Source organism: Salmo salar, chromosome 19 (genome assembly GCF_965601325.2).
Source record: "Salmo salar chromosome 19, fSalSal1, whole genome shotgun sequence".
Taxonomy (NCBI): domain Eukaryota; kingdom Metazoa; phylum Chordata; class Actinopteri; order Salmoniformes; family Salmonidae; genus Salmo; species Salmo salar.
In genome coordinates this window covers 50,449,192-50,464,896 of record NC_138309.1, presented here as the reverse complement: position 1 = coordinate 50,464,896, position 15,705 = coordinate 50,449,192, and the positions used below count along the sequence as shown (strand labels likewise).

The window sequence follows — 15,705 nt, the reverse complement described above, 5'->3', positions numbered from 1 at the left end:
CGCTGTACGCCGTGAGAGCGCTCTAACACTGTACTAACGCTGTATGCCATGAGAGCGCTCTAATTCTGTACTAACGCTTTACGCCATGAGAGCGCTCTAACACTGTACTGAAGCTGTATGCCGTGAGAGCGCTCTAACACTGTACTAACGCTGTACGCCGTGAGAGCGCTATAACTCTGTACTAACGCTGTACGCCATGAGAGCGCTCTAACTCTGTACTAACGCTGTACGCCGTGAGAGCGCTCTAACACTGTACTAACGCTGTACGCCGTGAGAGCGCTCTAACACTGTACTAACGCTGTATGCCGTGAGAGCTCTCTAACACTGTACTAACGCTGTACGCCGTGAGAGCGCTCTAACTCTTTACGCCATGAGAGCGCTCTAACTCTGTACTAACTCTGTACGCCATGAAAGCGCTCTAACGCTGTACTAACTCTGTATGCCGTGAGAGCGCTCTAACTCTGTACTAACGCTGTACGCCATGAGAACGCTCTAACTCTGTACTAACGCTGTATTTCATGAGAGCGCTCTAACTCTGTACTAACGCTGTACGCCATGAGAGCGCTCTAACTCTGTACTAACGCTGTACGCCATGAGAGCGTTCTAACTCTGTACTAATGCTGTACGCCATGAGAGCGCTCTAACTCTGTACCAACGCTGTACGCCATGAGAGCGCTCTAACTCTGTACAAACGCTGTACGCCATGAGAGCGCTCTAACTCTGTACAAACGCTGTACGCCATGACAGCGCTCTAACTCTGTACTAACTCTGTACTAACGCTGTACGCCATGAGAGCGCTCTAACTCTGTACTAACTCTGTACTAAATCTGTACGCCGTGAGAGCGCTCTAACTCTGTACTAACGCTGTACGCCGTGAGAGCGCTCTAACTCTGTATGCCGTGAGAGCGCTCTAACTCTACTAACGCTGTACGCCGTGAGAGCGCTCTAACTCTGTACGCCGTGAGAGCGCTCTAACTCTGTACGCCGTGAGAGCCCTCTAACTCTGTACGCCGTGAGAGCCCTCTAACTCTGTACTAACTCTGTACGCCGTGACAGCGCTCTAACTCTGTACTAACGCTGTACGCCATGACATCGCTCTAACTCTGTACTAACTCTGTATGCTGTGAGAGCGCTCTAACTCTGTACTAACGCTGTATGCCATGAGAGCGCTCTAACACTGTACTAACGCTGTATGCCATGAGAGCGCTCTAACGCTGTACTAACGCTGTACTAACGCTGTACGCCGTGAGAGCGCTCTAACATTGTACTAACGCTGTATGCCGTGAGAGCGCTCTAATTCTGTACTAACGCTGTACGCCATGAGAGCGCTCTAACACTGTACTGAAGCTGTATGCCGTGAGAGCGCTCTAACACTGTACTAACGCTGTACGCCGTGAGAGCGCTCTAACACTGTACTAACGCTGTACGCCGTGAGAGCGCTCAAACACTGTACTAACGCTGTACGCCGTGAGAGCGCTCTAACACTGTACTAACGCTGTACGCCGTGAGAGCGCTCTAACTCTGTACTAACGCTGTATGCCGTGACAGCGCTCTAACTCTGTACTAATGCTGTACGCCGTGACAGCGCTCTAACTCTGTACTGAAGCTGTATGCCGTGAGAGCGCTCTAACACTGTACTAACGCTGTACGCCGTGAGAGCGCTCTAACACTGTACTAACGCTGTATGCCGTGAGAGCTCTCTAACACTGTACTAACGCTGTACGCCGTGAGAGCGCTCTAACATTGTACTAACGCTGTATGCCATGAGAGCGCTCTAATTCTGTACTAACGCTGTACGCCATGAGAGCGCTCTAACACTGTACTGAAGCTGTATGCCGTGAGAGCGCTCTAACACTGTACTAACGCTGTACGCCGTGAGAGCGCTCTAACACTGTACTAACGCTGTACGCCGTGAGAGCGCTCAAACACTGTACTAACGCTGTACGCCGTGAGAGCGCTCTAACACTGTACTAACGCTGTATGCCATGAGAGCGCTCTAACGCTGTACTAACGCTGTACTAACGCTGTACTAACGCTGTACAGTGTTAGAGCGCTCTAACTCTGTACGCCGTGAGAGCGCTCTAACTCTGTACGCCGTGAGAGCGCTCTAACTCTGTACTAACGCTGTACGCCGTGACATCGCTCTAACTTTGTACTAATGCTGTACTCCGTGAGAGCGCTCTAACTCTGTACTACCTCTGTACGCCGTGAGAGCGCTCTAACTCTGTACTAATGCTGTACGCTGTGACAGCGCTCTAACTCTGTACTAATGCTGTACGCCGTGACAGCGCTCTAACTCTGTACTAACTCTGTATGCCGTGAGAGCGCTCTAACTCTGTACTAACTCTGTATGCCGTGAGAGCGCTCTAACTCTGTACTAACGCTGTACGCCATGAGAGCGCTCTAACACTGTACTAACGCTGTACGCCATGAGAGCGCTCTAACGCTGTACGCCGTGAGAGCGCTCTAACACTGTACTAACGCTGTATGCCGTGAGAGCGCTCTAATTCTGTACTAACGCTGTACGCCATGAGAGCGCTCTAACTCTGTACTAACGCTGTACACCGTGAGAGCGCTCTAACACTGTACTAACGCTGTACGCCGTGAGAGCGCTCTAACACTGTACTAACGCTGTATGCCGTGAGAGCTCTCTAACACTGTACTAACGCTGTACGCCGTGAGAGCGCTCTAACTCTGTACGCCATGAGAGCGCTCTAACTCTGTACTAACTCTGTACGCCATGAGAGCGCTCTAACTCTGTACTAACGCTGTACTAACTCTGTATGCCGTGAGAGCGCTCTAACTCTGTACTAACGCTGTACTAACGCTGTACGCCGTGAGAGCGCTCTAACATTGTACTAACGCTGTATGCCGTGAGAGCGCTCTAATTCTGTACTAACGCTGTACGCCATGAGAGCGCTCTAACACTGTACTGAAGCTGTATGCCGTGAGACCGCTCTAACACTGTACTAACGCTGTACGCCGTGAGAGCGCTCTAACACTGTACTAATGCTGTACGCCGTGAGAGCGCTCTAACACTGTACTAACGCTGTATGACGTGAGAGCGCTCTAACACTGTACTAACGCTGTACGCCATGAGAGCGCTCTAACACTGTATGCCCTGAGAGCGCTCTAAAGCTGTACTAACGCTGTACGCCGTGAGAGCGCTCTAACTCTGTACTAACGCTGTATGCCGTGAGAGCGCTCTAACTCTGTACTAACGCTGTACGCCATGAGAGCGCTCTAACACTGTACTGAAGCTGAACGCCATGAGAGCGCTCTAACTCTGTACTAACGCTATACGCCATGAGAGCGCTCTAACTCTGTACTAACGCTGTATTTCATGAGAGCGCTCTAACTCTGTACAAACGCTGTACGCCATGAGAGCGCTCTAACTCTGTACAAACGCTGTACGCCATGAGAGCGCTCTAACTCTGTACTAACTCTGTACTAACTCTGTATGCCGTGAGAGCGCTCTAACTCTGTACTAACTCTGTACTAACGCTGTACGCCGTGAGAGCGCTCTAACTCTGTACTAACTCTGTACTAACGCTGTACGCCGTGAGAGCGCTCTAACGTACGCCGTGAGAGCGCTCTAACTCTGTATGCCGTGAGAGCGCTCTAACTCTACTAACGCTGTACGCAGTGAGAGCGCTCTAACTCTACGCCGTGAGAGCGCTCTAACTCTGTACTAACTCTGTATGCTGTGAGAGCGCTCTAACTCTGTACTAACGCTGTACTAACGCTATACGCCGTGAGAGCGCTCTAACATTGTACTAACGCTGTATGCCGTGAGAGCGCTCTAATTCTGTACTAACGCTGTACGCCATGAGAGCGCTCTAACACTGTACTAATGCTGTACGCCGTGAGAGCGCTCTAACACTGTACTAACGCTGTATGACGTGAGAGCGCTCTAACACTGTACTAACGCTGTACGCCGTGAGAGCGCTCTAACACTGTATGCCCTGAGAGCGCTCTAAAGCTGTACTAACGCTGTACGCCGTGAGAGCGCTCTAACTCTGTACTAACGCTGTATGCCGTGAGAGCGCTCTAACTCTGTACTAATGCTGTACGCCGTGACAGCGCTCTAACTCTGTACTAACTCTGTATGCCGTGAGAGCGCTCTAACTCTGAACTAACGCTGTACGCCATGAGAGCGCCCTAACACTGTACTAACGCTGTACGCCATGAGAGCGCTCTAACGCTGTACTAACGCTGTACGCCGTGAGAGCGCTCTAACACTGTACTAACGCTGTATGCCGTGAGAGAGCTCTAATTCTGTACGCCATGAGAGCGCTCTAACTCTGTACTAACTCTGTACGCCATGAGAGCGCTCTAACTCTGTACTAACGCTGTACTAACTCTGTATGCCGTGAGAGCGCTCTAACTCTGTACTAACGCTGTACGCCATGAGAACGCTCTAACTCTGTACTAACGCTGTACGCCATGAGAGCGCTCTAACGCTGTACTAATGCTGTATGCCGTGAGAGCGCTCTAATTCTGTACTAACGCTGTACGCCATGAGAGCGCTCTAACACTGTACTGAAGCTGTATGCCGTGACAGCGCTCTAACACTGTACTAACGCTGTACGCCGTGAGAGCGCTCTAACACTGTACTAACGCTGTACGCCATGAGAGCGCTCTAACGCTGTACTAACGCTGTACGCCATGAGAGCGCTCTAACACTGTACTGAAGCTGTATTCCGTGAGAGCGCTCTAACACTGTACTAACGCTGTACAGTGTTAGAGCGCTCTAACTCTACGCCGTGAGAGCGCTCTAACTCTGTACTAACTCTGTACGCCGTGACAGCGCTCTAACTCTGTACTAACGCTGTACGCCATGACAGCGCTCTAACTCTGTACTAACTCTGTATGCCGTGAGAGCGCTCTAACTCTGTACTAACTCTGTACGCCATGAGAGCGCTCTAACGCTGTACTAACGCTGTACTAACGCTGTACTAACGCTGTACGCCGTGAGAGCACTCTAACATTGTACTAACGCTGTACGCCATGAGAGCGCTCTAACACTGTACTAACGCTGTATGCCGTGAGAGCGCTCTAACACTGTACTAACGCTGTATGCCGTGAGAGCGCTCTAACACTGTACTAACGCTGTACGCTGTGAGAGCGCTCTAACTCTGTACTAATGCTGTACGCCGTGAGAGCGCTCTAACTCTGTACTAACGCTGTATGCCGTGAGAGCGCTCTAACTTTGTACTAATGCTGTACTCCGTGAGAGCGCTCTAACTCTGTACTAACTCTGTACGCCGTGACAGCGCTCTAACTCTGTACTAATGCTGTACGCCGTGACAGCGCTCTAACTCTGTACTAATGCTGTACGCCGTGACAGCGCTCTAACTCTGTACTAACTCTGTATGCCGTGAGAGCGCTCTAACTCTGTACTAACTCTGTATGCCGTGAGAGCGCTCTAACTCTGTACTAACATTGTACGCCATGAGAGCGCTCTAACACTGTACTAACGCTGTACGCCATGAGAGCGCTCTAACGCTGTACGCCGTGAGAGCGCTCTAACACTGTACTAACGCTGTATGCCATGAGAGCGCTCTAATTCTGTACTAACGCTTTACGCCATGAGAGCGCTCTAACACTGTACTGAAGCTGTATGCCGTGAGAGCGCTCTAACACTGTACTAACGCTGTACGCCGTGAGAGCGCTATAACTCTGTACTAACGCTGTACGCCATGAGAGCGCTCTAACTCTGTACTAACGCTGTACGCCGTGAGAGCGCTCTAACACTGTACTAACGCTGTACGCCGTGAGAGCGCTCTAACACTGTACTAACGCTGTATGCCGTGAGAGCTCTCTAACACTGTACTAACGCTGTACGCCGTGAGAGCGCTCTAACTCTTTACGCCATGAGAGCGCTCTAACTCTGTACTAACTCTGTACGCCATGAAAGCGCTCTAACGCTGTACTAACTCTGTATGCCGTGAGAGCGCTCTAACTCTGTACTAACGCTGTACGCCATGAGAACGCTCTAACTCTGTACTAACGCTGTATTTCATGAGAGCGCTCTAACTCTGTACTAACGCTGTACGCCATGAGAGCGCTCTAACTCTGTACTAACGCTGTACGCCATGAGAGCGTTCTAACTCTGTACTAATGCTGTACGCCATGAGAGCGCTCTAACTCTGTACCAACGCTGTACGCCATGAGAGCGCTCTAACTCTGTACAAACGCTGTACGCCATGAGAGCGCTCTAACTCTGTACAAACGCTGTACGCCATGACAGCGCTCTAACTCTGTACTAACTCTGTACTAACGCTGTACGCCATGAGAGCGCTCTAACTCTGTACTAACTCTGTACTAAATCTGTACGCCGTGAGAGCGCTCTAACTCTGTACTAACGCTGTACGCCGTGAGAGCGCTCTAACTCTGTATGCCGTGAGAGCGCTCTAACTCTACTAACGCTGTACGCCGTGAGAGCGCTCTAACTCTGTACGCCGTGAGAGCGCTCTAACTCTGTACGCCGTGAGAGCCCTCTAACTCTGTACGCCGTGAGAGCCCTCTAACTCTGTACTAACTCTGTACGCCGTGACAGCGCTCTAACTCTGTACTAACGCTGTACGCCATGACATCGCTCTAACTCTGTACTAACTCTGTATGCTGTGAGAGCGCTCTAACTCTGTACTAACGCTGTATGCCATGAGAGCGCTCTAACACTGTACTAACGCTGTATGCCATGAGAGCGCTCTAACGCTGTACTAACGCTGTACTAACGCTGTACGCCGTGAGAGCGCTCTAACATTGTACTAACGCTGTATGCCGTGAGAGCGCTCTAATTCTGTACTAACGCTGTACGCCATGAGAGCGCTCTAACACTGTACTGAAGCTGTATGCCGTGAGAGCGCTCTAACACTGTACTAACGCTGTACGCCGTGAGAGCGCTCTAACACTGTACTAACGCTGTACGCCGTGAGAGCGCTCAAACACTGTACTAACGCTGTACGCCGTGAGAGCGCTCTAACACTGTACTAACGCTGTACGCCGTGAGAGCGCTCTAACTCTGTACTAACGCTGTATGCCGTGACAGCGCTCTAACTCTGTACTAATGCTGTACGCCGTGACAGCGCTCTAACTCTGTACTGAAGCTGTATGCCGTGAGAGCGCTCTAACACTGTACTAACGCTGTACGCCGTGAGAGCGCTCTAACACTGTACTAACGCTGTATGCCGTGAGAGCTCTCTAACACTGTACTAACGCTGTACACCGCGAGAGCGCTCTAACTCTGTACTAACGCTGTACGCCATGAGAACGCTCTAACTCTGTACTAACGCTGTACGCCATGAGAGCGCTCTAACACTGTACTGAAGCTGTACGCCATGAGAGCGCTCTAACGCTGTAATAACGCTGTACGCCGTGACAGCGCTCTAACACTGTACTGAAGCTGTATGCCGTGAGAGCGCTCTAACACTGTACTAACGCTGTACGCCGTGAGAGCGCTCTAACTCTGTACTAAAGCAGTATGCCGTGTGAGCACTCTAACACTGTACTAACGCTGTACGCCATGAGAGCGCTCTAACTCTGTACAAACGCTGTACGCCATGAGAGCGCTCTAACTCTGTACAAACGCTGTACGCCATGAGAGCGCTCTAACTCTGTACAAACGCTGTACGCCATGACAGCGCTCTAACTCTGTACAAACGCTGTACGCCATGACAGCGCTCTAACTCTGTACTAACTCTGTACTAACTCTGTATGCCGTGAGAGCGCTCTAACTCTGTACTAACTCTGTACTAACGCTGTACGCCATGAGAGCGATCTAACTCTGTACTAACGCTGTACGCCATGAGAGCGCTCTAACACTGTACTGAAGCTGTATGCCGTGAGAGCACTCTAACACTGTACTAACGCTGTACGCCATGAGAACGCTCTAACACTGTACTAACGCTGTACGCCGTGAGAGCGCTCTAACTCTGTACTAAAGCTGTATGCCGTGAGAGCACTCTAACACTGTACTAACGCTGTAAGCCATGAGAGCGCTCTAACTCTGTACTAATGCTGTACGCCATGAGAGCGCTCTAACTCTGTACCAACGCTGTACGCCATGAGAGCGCTCTAACTCTGTACAAACGCTGTACGCCATGAGAGCGCTCTAACTCTGTACAAACGCTGTACGCCATGAGAGCGCTCTAACTCTGTACAAACGCTGTACGCCATGACAGCGCTCTAACTCTGTACTAACTCTGTACTAACTCTGTATGCCGTGAGAGCGCTCTAACTCTGTACTAATGCTGTACGCCATGAGAGCGATCTAACTCTGTACTAACTCTGTACTAACTCTGTACGCCGTGAGAGCGCTCTAACTCTGTACTAACGCTGTACGCCGTGAGAGCGCTCTAATGTACGCCGTGAGAGCGCTCTAACTCTGTATTCCGTGAGAGCGCTCTAACTCTACTAACGCTGTACGCCGTGAGAGCGCTCTAACTCTGTACGCCGTGAGAGCGCTCTAACTCTGTACTAACTCTGTACGCCGTGACAGCGCTCTAACTCTGTACTAACGCTGTACGCCATGACATCGCTCTAACTCTGTACTAACTCTGTATGCTGTGAGAGCGCTCTAACTCTGTACTAACGCTGTATGCCATGAGAGCGCTCTAACACTGTACTAACGCTGTATGCCAGGAGAGCGCTCTAACGCTGTACTAACGCTGTATGCCATGAGAGCGCTCTAACGCTGTACTAACGCTGTACTAACGCTGTACGCCGTGAGAGCGCTCTAACATTGTACTAACGCTGTATGCCGTGAGAGCGCTCTAATTCTGTACTAACGCTGTACGCCATGAGAGCGCTCTAACACTGTACTGAAGCTGTATGCCGTGAGAGCGCTCTAACACTGTACTAACGCTGTACGCCATGAGAGCGCTCTAACACTGTACTAACGCTGTACGCCGTGAGAGCGCTCAAACACTGTACTAACGCTGTACGCCGTGAGAGCGCTCTAACACTGTACTAACGCTGTACGCCGTGAGAGCGCTCTAACTCTGTACTAACGCTGTATGCCGTGACAGCGCTCTAACTCTGTACTAATGCTGTACGCCGTGACAGCGCTCTAACTCTGTACTAACTCTGTACGCCGTGAGAGCGCTCTAACTCTGTACTAATGCTGTACGCCGTGACAGCGCTCTAACTCTGTACTAATGCTGTACGCCGTGACAGCGCTCTAACTCTGTACTAACTCTGTATGCCGTGAGAGCGCTCTAACTCTGTACTAACTCTGTACGCCGTGAGAGCGCTCTAACTCTGTACTAACGCTGTACGCCATGAGAGCGCTCTAACACTGTACTAACGCTGTACGCCATGAGAGCGCTCTAACGCTGTACTAACGCTGTACGCCGTGAGAGCGCTCTGAAACTGTACTAACACTGTATGCCGTGAGAGCGCTCTAATTCTGTACTAACGCTGTACGCCATGAGAGCGCACTAACACTGTACTGAAGCTGTATGCCGTGAGAGCGCTCTAACACTGTACTAACGCTGTACGCCGTGAGAGCGCTCTAACACTGTACTAACGCTGTATGCCGTGAGAGCTCTCTAACACTGTACTAACGCTGTACGCCGCGAGAGCGCTCTAACTCTGTACTAACGCTGTACGCCATGAGAACGCTCTAACTCTGTACTAACGCTGTACGCCATGAGAGCGCTCTAACACTGTACTGAAGCTGTACGCCATGAGAGCGCTCTAACGCTGTAATAACGCTGTACGCCATGAGAGCGCTCTAACACTGTACTGAAGCTGTATGCCGTGAGAGCGCTCTAACACTGTACTAACGCTGTACGCCGTGAGAGCGCTCTAACTCTGTACTAAAGCTGTATGCCGTGAGAGCACTCTAACACTGTACTAATGCTGTACGCCGTGAGAGCGCTCTAACTCTGTACTAATGTTTTATGCCGTGAGAGCGCTCTAACTCTGTACTAACGCTGTACGCCATGAGAGCGCTCTAACTCTGTACTAACGCTGTACGCCATGAGAGCGCTCTAACTCTGTACTAACGCTGTACGCCGTGAGAGCGCTCTAACTCTGTACAAACGCTGTACGCCGTGAGAGCTCTCTAACTCTGTACTAACTCTGTACTAACTCTGTATGCCGTGAGAGCGCTCTAACTCTGTACTAACGCTGTACGCTGTGAGAGCGCTCTAACTCTGTACTAATGCTGTAGGCCGTGAGAGCGCTCTAACTCTGTACTAACGCTGTACACCATGAGAGCGCTCTAACTCTGTAATAACGCTGTACGCCATGAGAGCGCTCTAACTCTGTACTAACGCTGTACGCCATGAGAGCGCTCTAACTCTGTACTAACGCTGTACGCCATGAGAGCGCTCTAACTCTGTACTAACGCTGTATTTCATGAGAGCGCTCTAACTCTGTACTAACGCTGTACGCCATGAGAGCGCTCTAACTCCGTACTAACGCTGTACGCCATGAGAGCGTTCTAACTCCGTACAAACGCTGTACGCCGTGACAGCGCTCTAACTCTGTACTAACTCTGTACTAACTCTGTACTAACTCTGTACTAACTCTGTACTAACTCTGTACTAACTCTGTATGCCGTGAGAGCGCTCTAACTCTGTACTAACTCTGTACTAACGCTGTACGCCGTGAGAGCGCTCTAACTCTGTACTAACTCTGTACGCCGTGAGAGCGCTCTAACTCTGTACTAATGCTGTACGCCATGAGAGCGCTCTAACTCTGTACTAACGCTGTACGCCGTGAGAGCGCTCTAACACTGTACTAACGCTGTATGCCATGAGAGCGCTCTAACGCTGTACTAACGCTGTACTAACGCTGTACGCCGTGAGAGCGCTCCTACACTGTACTGAAGCTGTATGCCGTGAGAGCGCTCTAACACTGTACTAACGCTGTATGCCGTGAGAGCGCTCTAACTCTGTACTAATGCTGTACGCCGTGACAGTGCTCTAACTCTGTTCTAACTCTGTATGCCGTGAGAGCGCTCTAACTCTGTACTAACTCTGTACGCCGTGAGAGCGCTCTAACTCTGTACTAACGCTGTACGCCGTGAGAGCGCTCTAACACTGTACTAACGCTGTACGCCATGAGAGCGCTCTAACGCTGTACTAACGCTGTACGCCGTGAGAGCGCTCTAACGCTGTACTAACGCTGTATGCCGTGAGAGCGCTCTAATTCTGTACTAACGCTGTACGCCATGAGAGCGCTCTAACACTGTACTGAAGCTGTATGCCGTGAGAGCGCTCTAACTGTACTAACGCTGTATGCCGTGAGAGCTCTCTAACACTGTACTAACGCTGTACGCCGTGAGAGCGCTCTAACTCTGTACGCCATGAGAGCGCTCTAACTCTGTACTAACTCTGTACGCCATGAGAGCGCTCTAACTCTGTACTAACTCTGTACGCCATGAGAGCGGTCTAACTCTGTACTAACGCTGTACTAACTCTGTATGCCGTGAGAGCGCTCTAACTCTGTACTAACGCTGTACGCCATGAGAGCGCTCTAACACTGTACTGAAGCTGTACGCCATGAGAGCGCTCTAACGCTGAACTAACGCTGTACGCCATGAGAGCGCTCTAACACTGTACTGAAGCTGTATGCCGTGAGAGCGCTCTAACACTGTACTAACGCTGTACGCCGTGAGAGCGCTCTAACTCTGTACTAAAGCTGTATGCCGTGAGAGCGCTCTAACTCTGTACTAACGCTGTACGCCATGAGAGCGCTCTAACTCTGTACTAACGCTGTATGCCGTGAGAGCGCTATAACTTTGTACTAACTCTGTATGCCATGAGAGCTCTCTAACAAAATACATTTTTTTAAATGTTTTTCTGCCGTGAAGGATATGTATTGTATAACGGCACAATAATTATTTTAATTCAGATTTTCTTTTTGGGCTTGGGTTCATATATAGGCCTATGGGTAAACTCTAATATGTTCTGGCTGTTTAGAATTTTTCGTATTTGATATTTTATTAGGTATTTTATTAGGATCCCCATTCATGGAGTCCATTCATCATTAGTCTATTAATCATCACCTTAGAAAGTGCAGTCCATTTCGTTGTGTTAAGGTTTTGAAAAGAACATCCACATAACCATGTTTTTGCACTCAGTTTCAACCTGTTCAAATTTCAAATTGATCAAGTCGAGGTGAGTTCTAAAAGCATGATACTGTTTTCAATAAGTGTTTGATGTGATTTTCAAAAGCATCTGTATTGATGTCAGAGTGGTTAGAGGGACAATAGAGCCCTGAGTACCAGGCCATTAGGACCTGATGGAGGGACAATAGAGCCCTGATTACCAGGCCATTAGGACCTGATGGAGGGACAATAGACCCCTGAGTACCAGGCCATTAGGACCTGATGGAGGGACAATAGAGCCCTGATTACCAGGCCATTAGCACCTGATGGAGGGACAATAGAGCCCTGAGTACCAGGTCATTAGGACCTGATGGAGGGACAATAGAGCCCTGATTACCAGGCCATTAGGACCTGATGGAGGGACAATAGAGCCCTGAGTACCAGGCCATTAGAACCTGATGGAGGGACAATAGAGCCCTGAGTACCAGGCCATTAGCACCTGATGGAGGGACAATAGAGCCCTAAGTACCAGGTCATTAGGACCTGATGGAGGGACAATAGAGCCCTGAGTACCAGGTCATTAGGACCTGATGGAGGGACAATAGAGCCCTGATTACCAGGCCATTAGGACCTGATGGAGGGACAATAGAGCCCTGAGTACCAGGCCATTAGAACCTGATGGAGGGACAATAGAGCCCTGAGTACCAGGCCATTAGCACCTGATGGAGGGACAATAGAGCCCTAAGTACCAGGTCATTAGGACCTGATGGAGGGACAATAGAGCCCTGAGTACCAGGCCATTAGGACCTGATGGAGGGACAATAGAGCCCTGAGTACCAGGCCATTAGAACCTGATGGAGGGACAATAGAGCCCTGAGTACCAGGCCATTAGTACCTGATGGAGGGACAATAGAGCCCTAAGTACCAAGCCATTAGGATCTTATGATCGTTAGCGAGATGGGTACTACCAACACATGTCCAGAGTGCATAACTGTCACGTGAAATTTTACTGCGGTCATGACTCATGATAGCCGGTGTGGCGGTTATATGGTCACCACAACAGCCCATATCATGCCCGCAGGGAAAAGTACACACACACACACACACACACACCTGTATCCGAGCTGTCGACAGACCACCTGTGTGTGTTGTTGAGTCCAGTGGTCGTCACACACCGTACCCCAGTACCCAGAGTGGAACACTTCAACACGACCCTCCCATGGACTATCTCCTCCTACCAACCGCACCACACCGTCTGGAACACACACACGTTAAATCATATGTGTGCACGTTATATCCGTTTTTGGGATGTGTGTGTGTGTGCATGCGTGCGTGGATGAATTATGTGTGTGTGTACCTGTGTAGGGGCTGCAGGATACCCCAGCGTCTTCCATATGGTCACAGTTGTGTTGTTCCCAGTCTCCATGAAGACACTGGTCCAGGAAGACTTCATTTCCTGTACACCTCACGGCGTCCAATAGGATGGGACCTGAGCTCTGTCCGAAGTGGGCCCACGACCAGGCCTTCGCCACACCCCTAAACACACATGGGTCAAAACAACAATAATGACTCTTCCTCCAGCTTCAATATATTTACTCCTACAGTGTCTCTCACACACACACACACACACACACACACACACACACACACACACACACACACACTCACCCGAAGCCCAGCTGTCGACAGATCACCTCTGCATCTCTGTCGTCCCATTGGTCATCGCAGACAGAGCCCCACCTACCACTGTGGAACACCTCCACACGCCCCTCAAAGTATTCTTCTCCTCCAACTAATCGTAGAGGAAGACCACTGCCTGGGGGAGGAAACAATAGCACAATATGCATGCTGAGTAGGGGCACGAGGTACACACTGTGTTTCCTTCTCTCTAGCTTCCTACTGACCTTCTGGTGGAGCACACACAACTCCCGCCTCGTTTCCATGGCTACAGTCCCCGGTAACAAATGTCCTGCTCTGGCATTGGCTGACGGAGCTCTCATCACCACGGCAACTCAGCCGCTCGTAATGGAAGAGGCCAGAGCCCGAGCCGAACCTGGACTGCTGCAAAGCAGTGCCGATCTCACTGAGGACACACACAGTCTTACAGTTGAAACGGAAATGCTGCGATGCTACAATGCCAATCTCAATGAGGAGGCGCACACACACACAAACATACACACTCCTACAACTCTCTTACCCCAACCCCAGCTGTCTGCAGATCACACTGGCATCTCTGTCTGTCCAATGAGAGTCACACACCGCCCCCCACTGACCATTCAGGTACACCTCCACACGTCCACTTCCTGACGATGTCCCGCCCACCAGCCGAGCTGCACCTAAGAGAGGGGGAGAAGGACAGGTACATCAGCCAATCAATAGTCTGGAAAAAATAGAGTAGATACTCTGTACACAGCAGAGGAGGCTGATGGGAGGAGCTCTAGGAGGACGGGCTCAGTGTTATTACTACAGGGCTACCCTGGCAGTCGCCATAGGCCCAGCATATAATACTGGATTTGCTTAGTATATTGTCTTGATGTATACATAAAGTATGTTTGCTATAAACCTACCCTGGTGGCAGTCGCAGTAGGCCCAGCCGATGGCCCCAGAGGTCTGTCTGAAGAAGCACCAGGGGTTGGACTCTCTGTCAGGGTTACGGCAGTAGCTGTGCTCCCCAAGGCCTCGACCAGGGTACTGCAGCACGTAGTCTGGAAACTCTGCCCACCGCAGGCAGGGGGCGCCAGAGTCCGTCTGAGACACAGAGCCATTATAGAAACCCAGCTCTGTAAAACCCTCCGAACAGGAGAGAGGGGCTGACAAGACAGAGAGAGAGAGAGAGAGAGAAAGAGAAAATTAATGAAGACAGAGAGTGTAACATTGTTCTTTCTCTCAACTCTATCTGGAAACCCTTCAAAACAGGAGAGAGAGAGAGAGAGAGAGAGAGAGAGGATACTGTCATAACTATGACTCCCTCTGAACAAGAGAGACAGATGGGATGGGAGGTTTATAGCAAGAGAGGAGATATGGAGAGGAGATATGGAGAGGAGATATGGAGAGGAGATATGGGGAGGAGATATGGGGAGGAGATATGGAGAGGAGATAAGGAGAGGAGATAAGGAGAGGAGATAAGGAGAGGAGATATGGAGAGGAGATATGGAGAGGAGATAAGGAGAGGAGATAAGGAGAAAAGCATAGGAGGAGAGTCAGGAGAAGAGTGAAAATGTCCTTATTCAAAATCCCCTTGGTTCCTCTATATTCATGTACAGACAGTTACGTATTAATACATACTATCAAATGGACACAGCAGGAGACGTCTATAACACACTACCTCCCACTCCCACCCTATACACCCTATACACTCTGTAGTCTGAGAATCCCTTAGGAGTAAACACTCTGTACTTTACAGGTGGAATTAGTGGAGGAGGCATAAACAACAAACAAAGGCTAAATGAAACTGCTGCTGATGCAAACATAATGCTGAACCAAAGACACACACACACACACACACACATACACACACACAGGCAGCAAGAGGGGCAGAGAGTGAGAGGCAGAGAGAGAGAGGCAGAGAGAGAGAGAGAGAGGCAGAAAGAGAGCAAGAGCGAGGCAGAGAGAGAGCAAGAGAGAGGCAGAGAGAGGCCTGA

At 50.3% G+C, this 15,705-nt stretch overlaps 1 protein-coding gene across 2 annotated transcripts in view; it reads right to left on the bottom strand.

The window, feature by feature from the left end:
• Positions 1-15,705, bottom strand: part of LOC106592389 (neurotrypsin) — a 166,074-nt gene that overhangs the window by 135,113 nt on the left and 15,256 nt on the right. For both annotated transcript variants that reach the window (XM_082965768.1, XM_082965769.1), the window contains exons 3-8: positions 14,632-14,874; positions 14,262-14,400; positions 13,969-14,147; positions 13,733-13,880; positions 13,422-13,600; positions 13,178-13,319 (exon numbers count right to left, since the gene is read on the bottom strand). In XM_082965768.1, the coding sequence (XP_082821894.1) occupies positions 13,178-13,319; positions 13,422-13,600; positions 13,733-13,880; positions 13,969-14,147; positions 14,262-14,400; positions 14,632-14,874 (1,030 nt within the window). The remainder of the gene's footprint in view (positions 1-13,177; positions 13,320-13,421; positions 13,601-13,732; positions 13,881-13,968; positions 14,148-14,261; positions 14,401-14,631; positions 14,875-15,705) is intronic.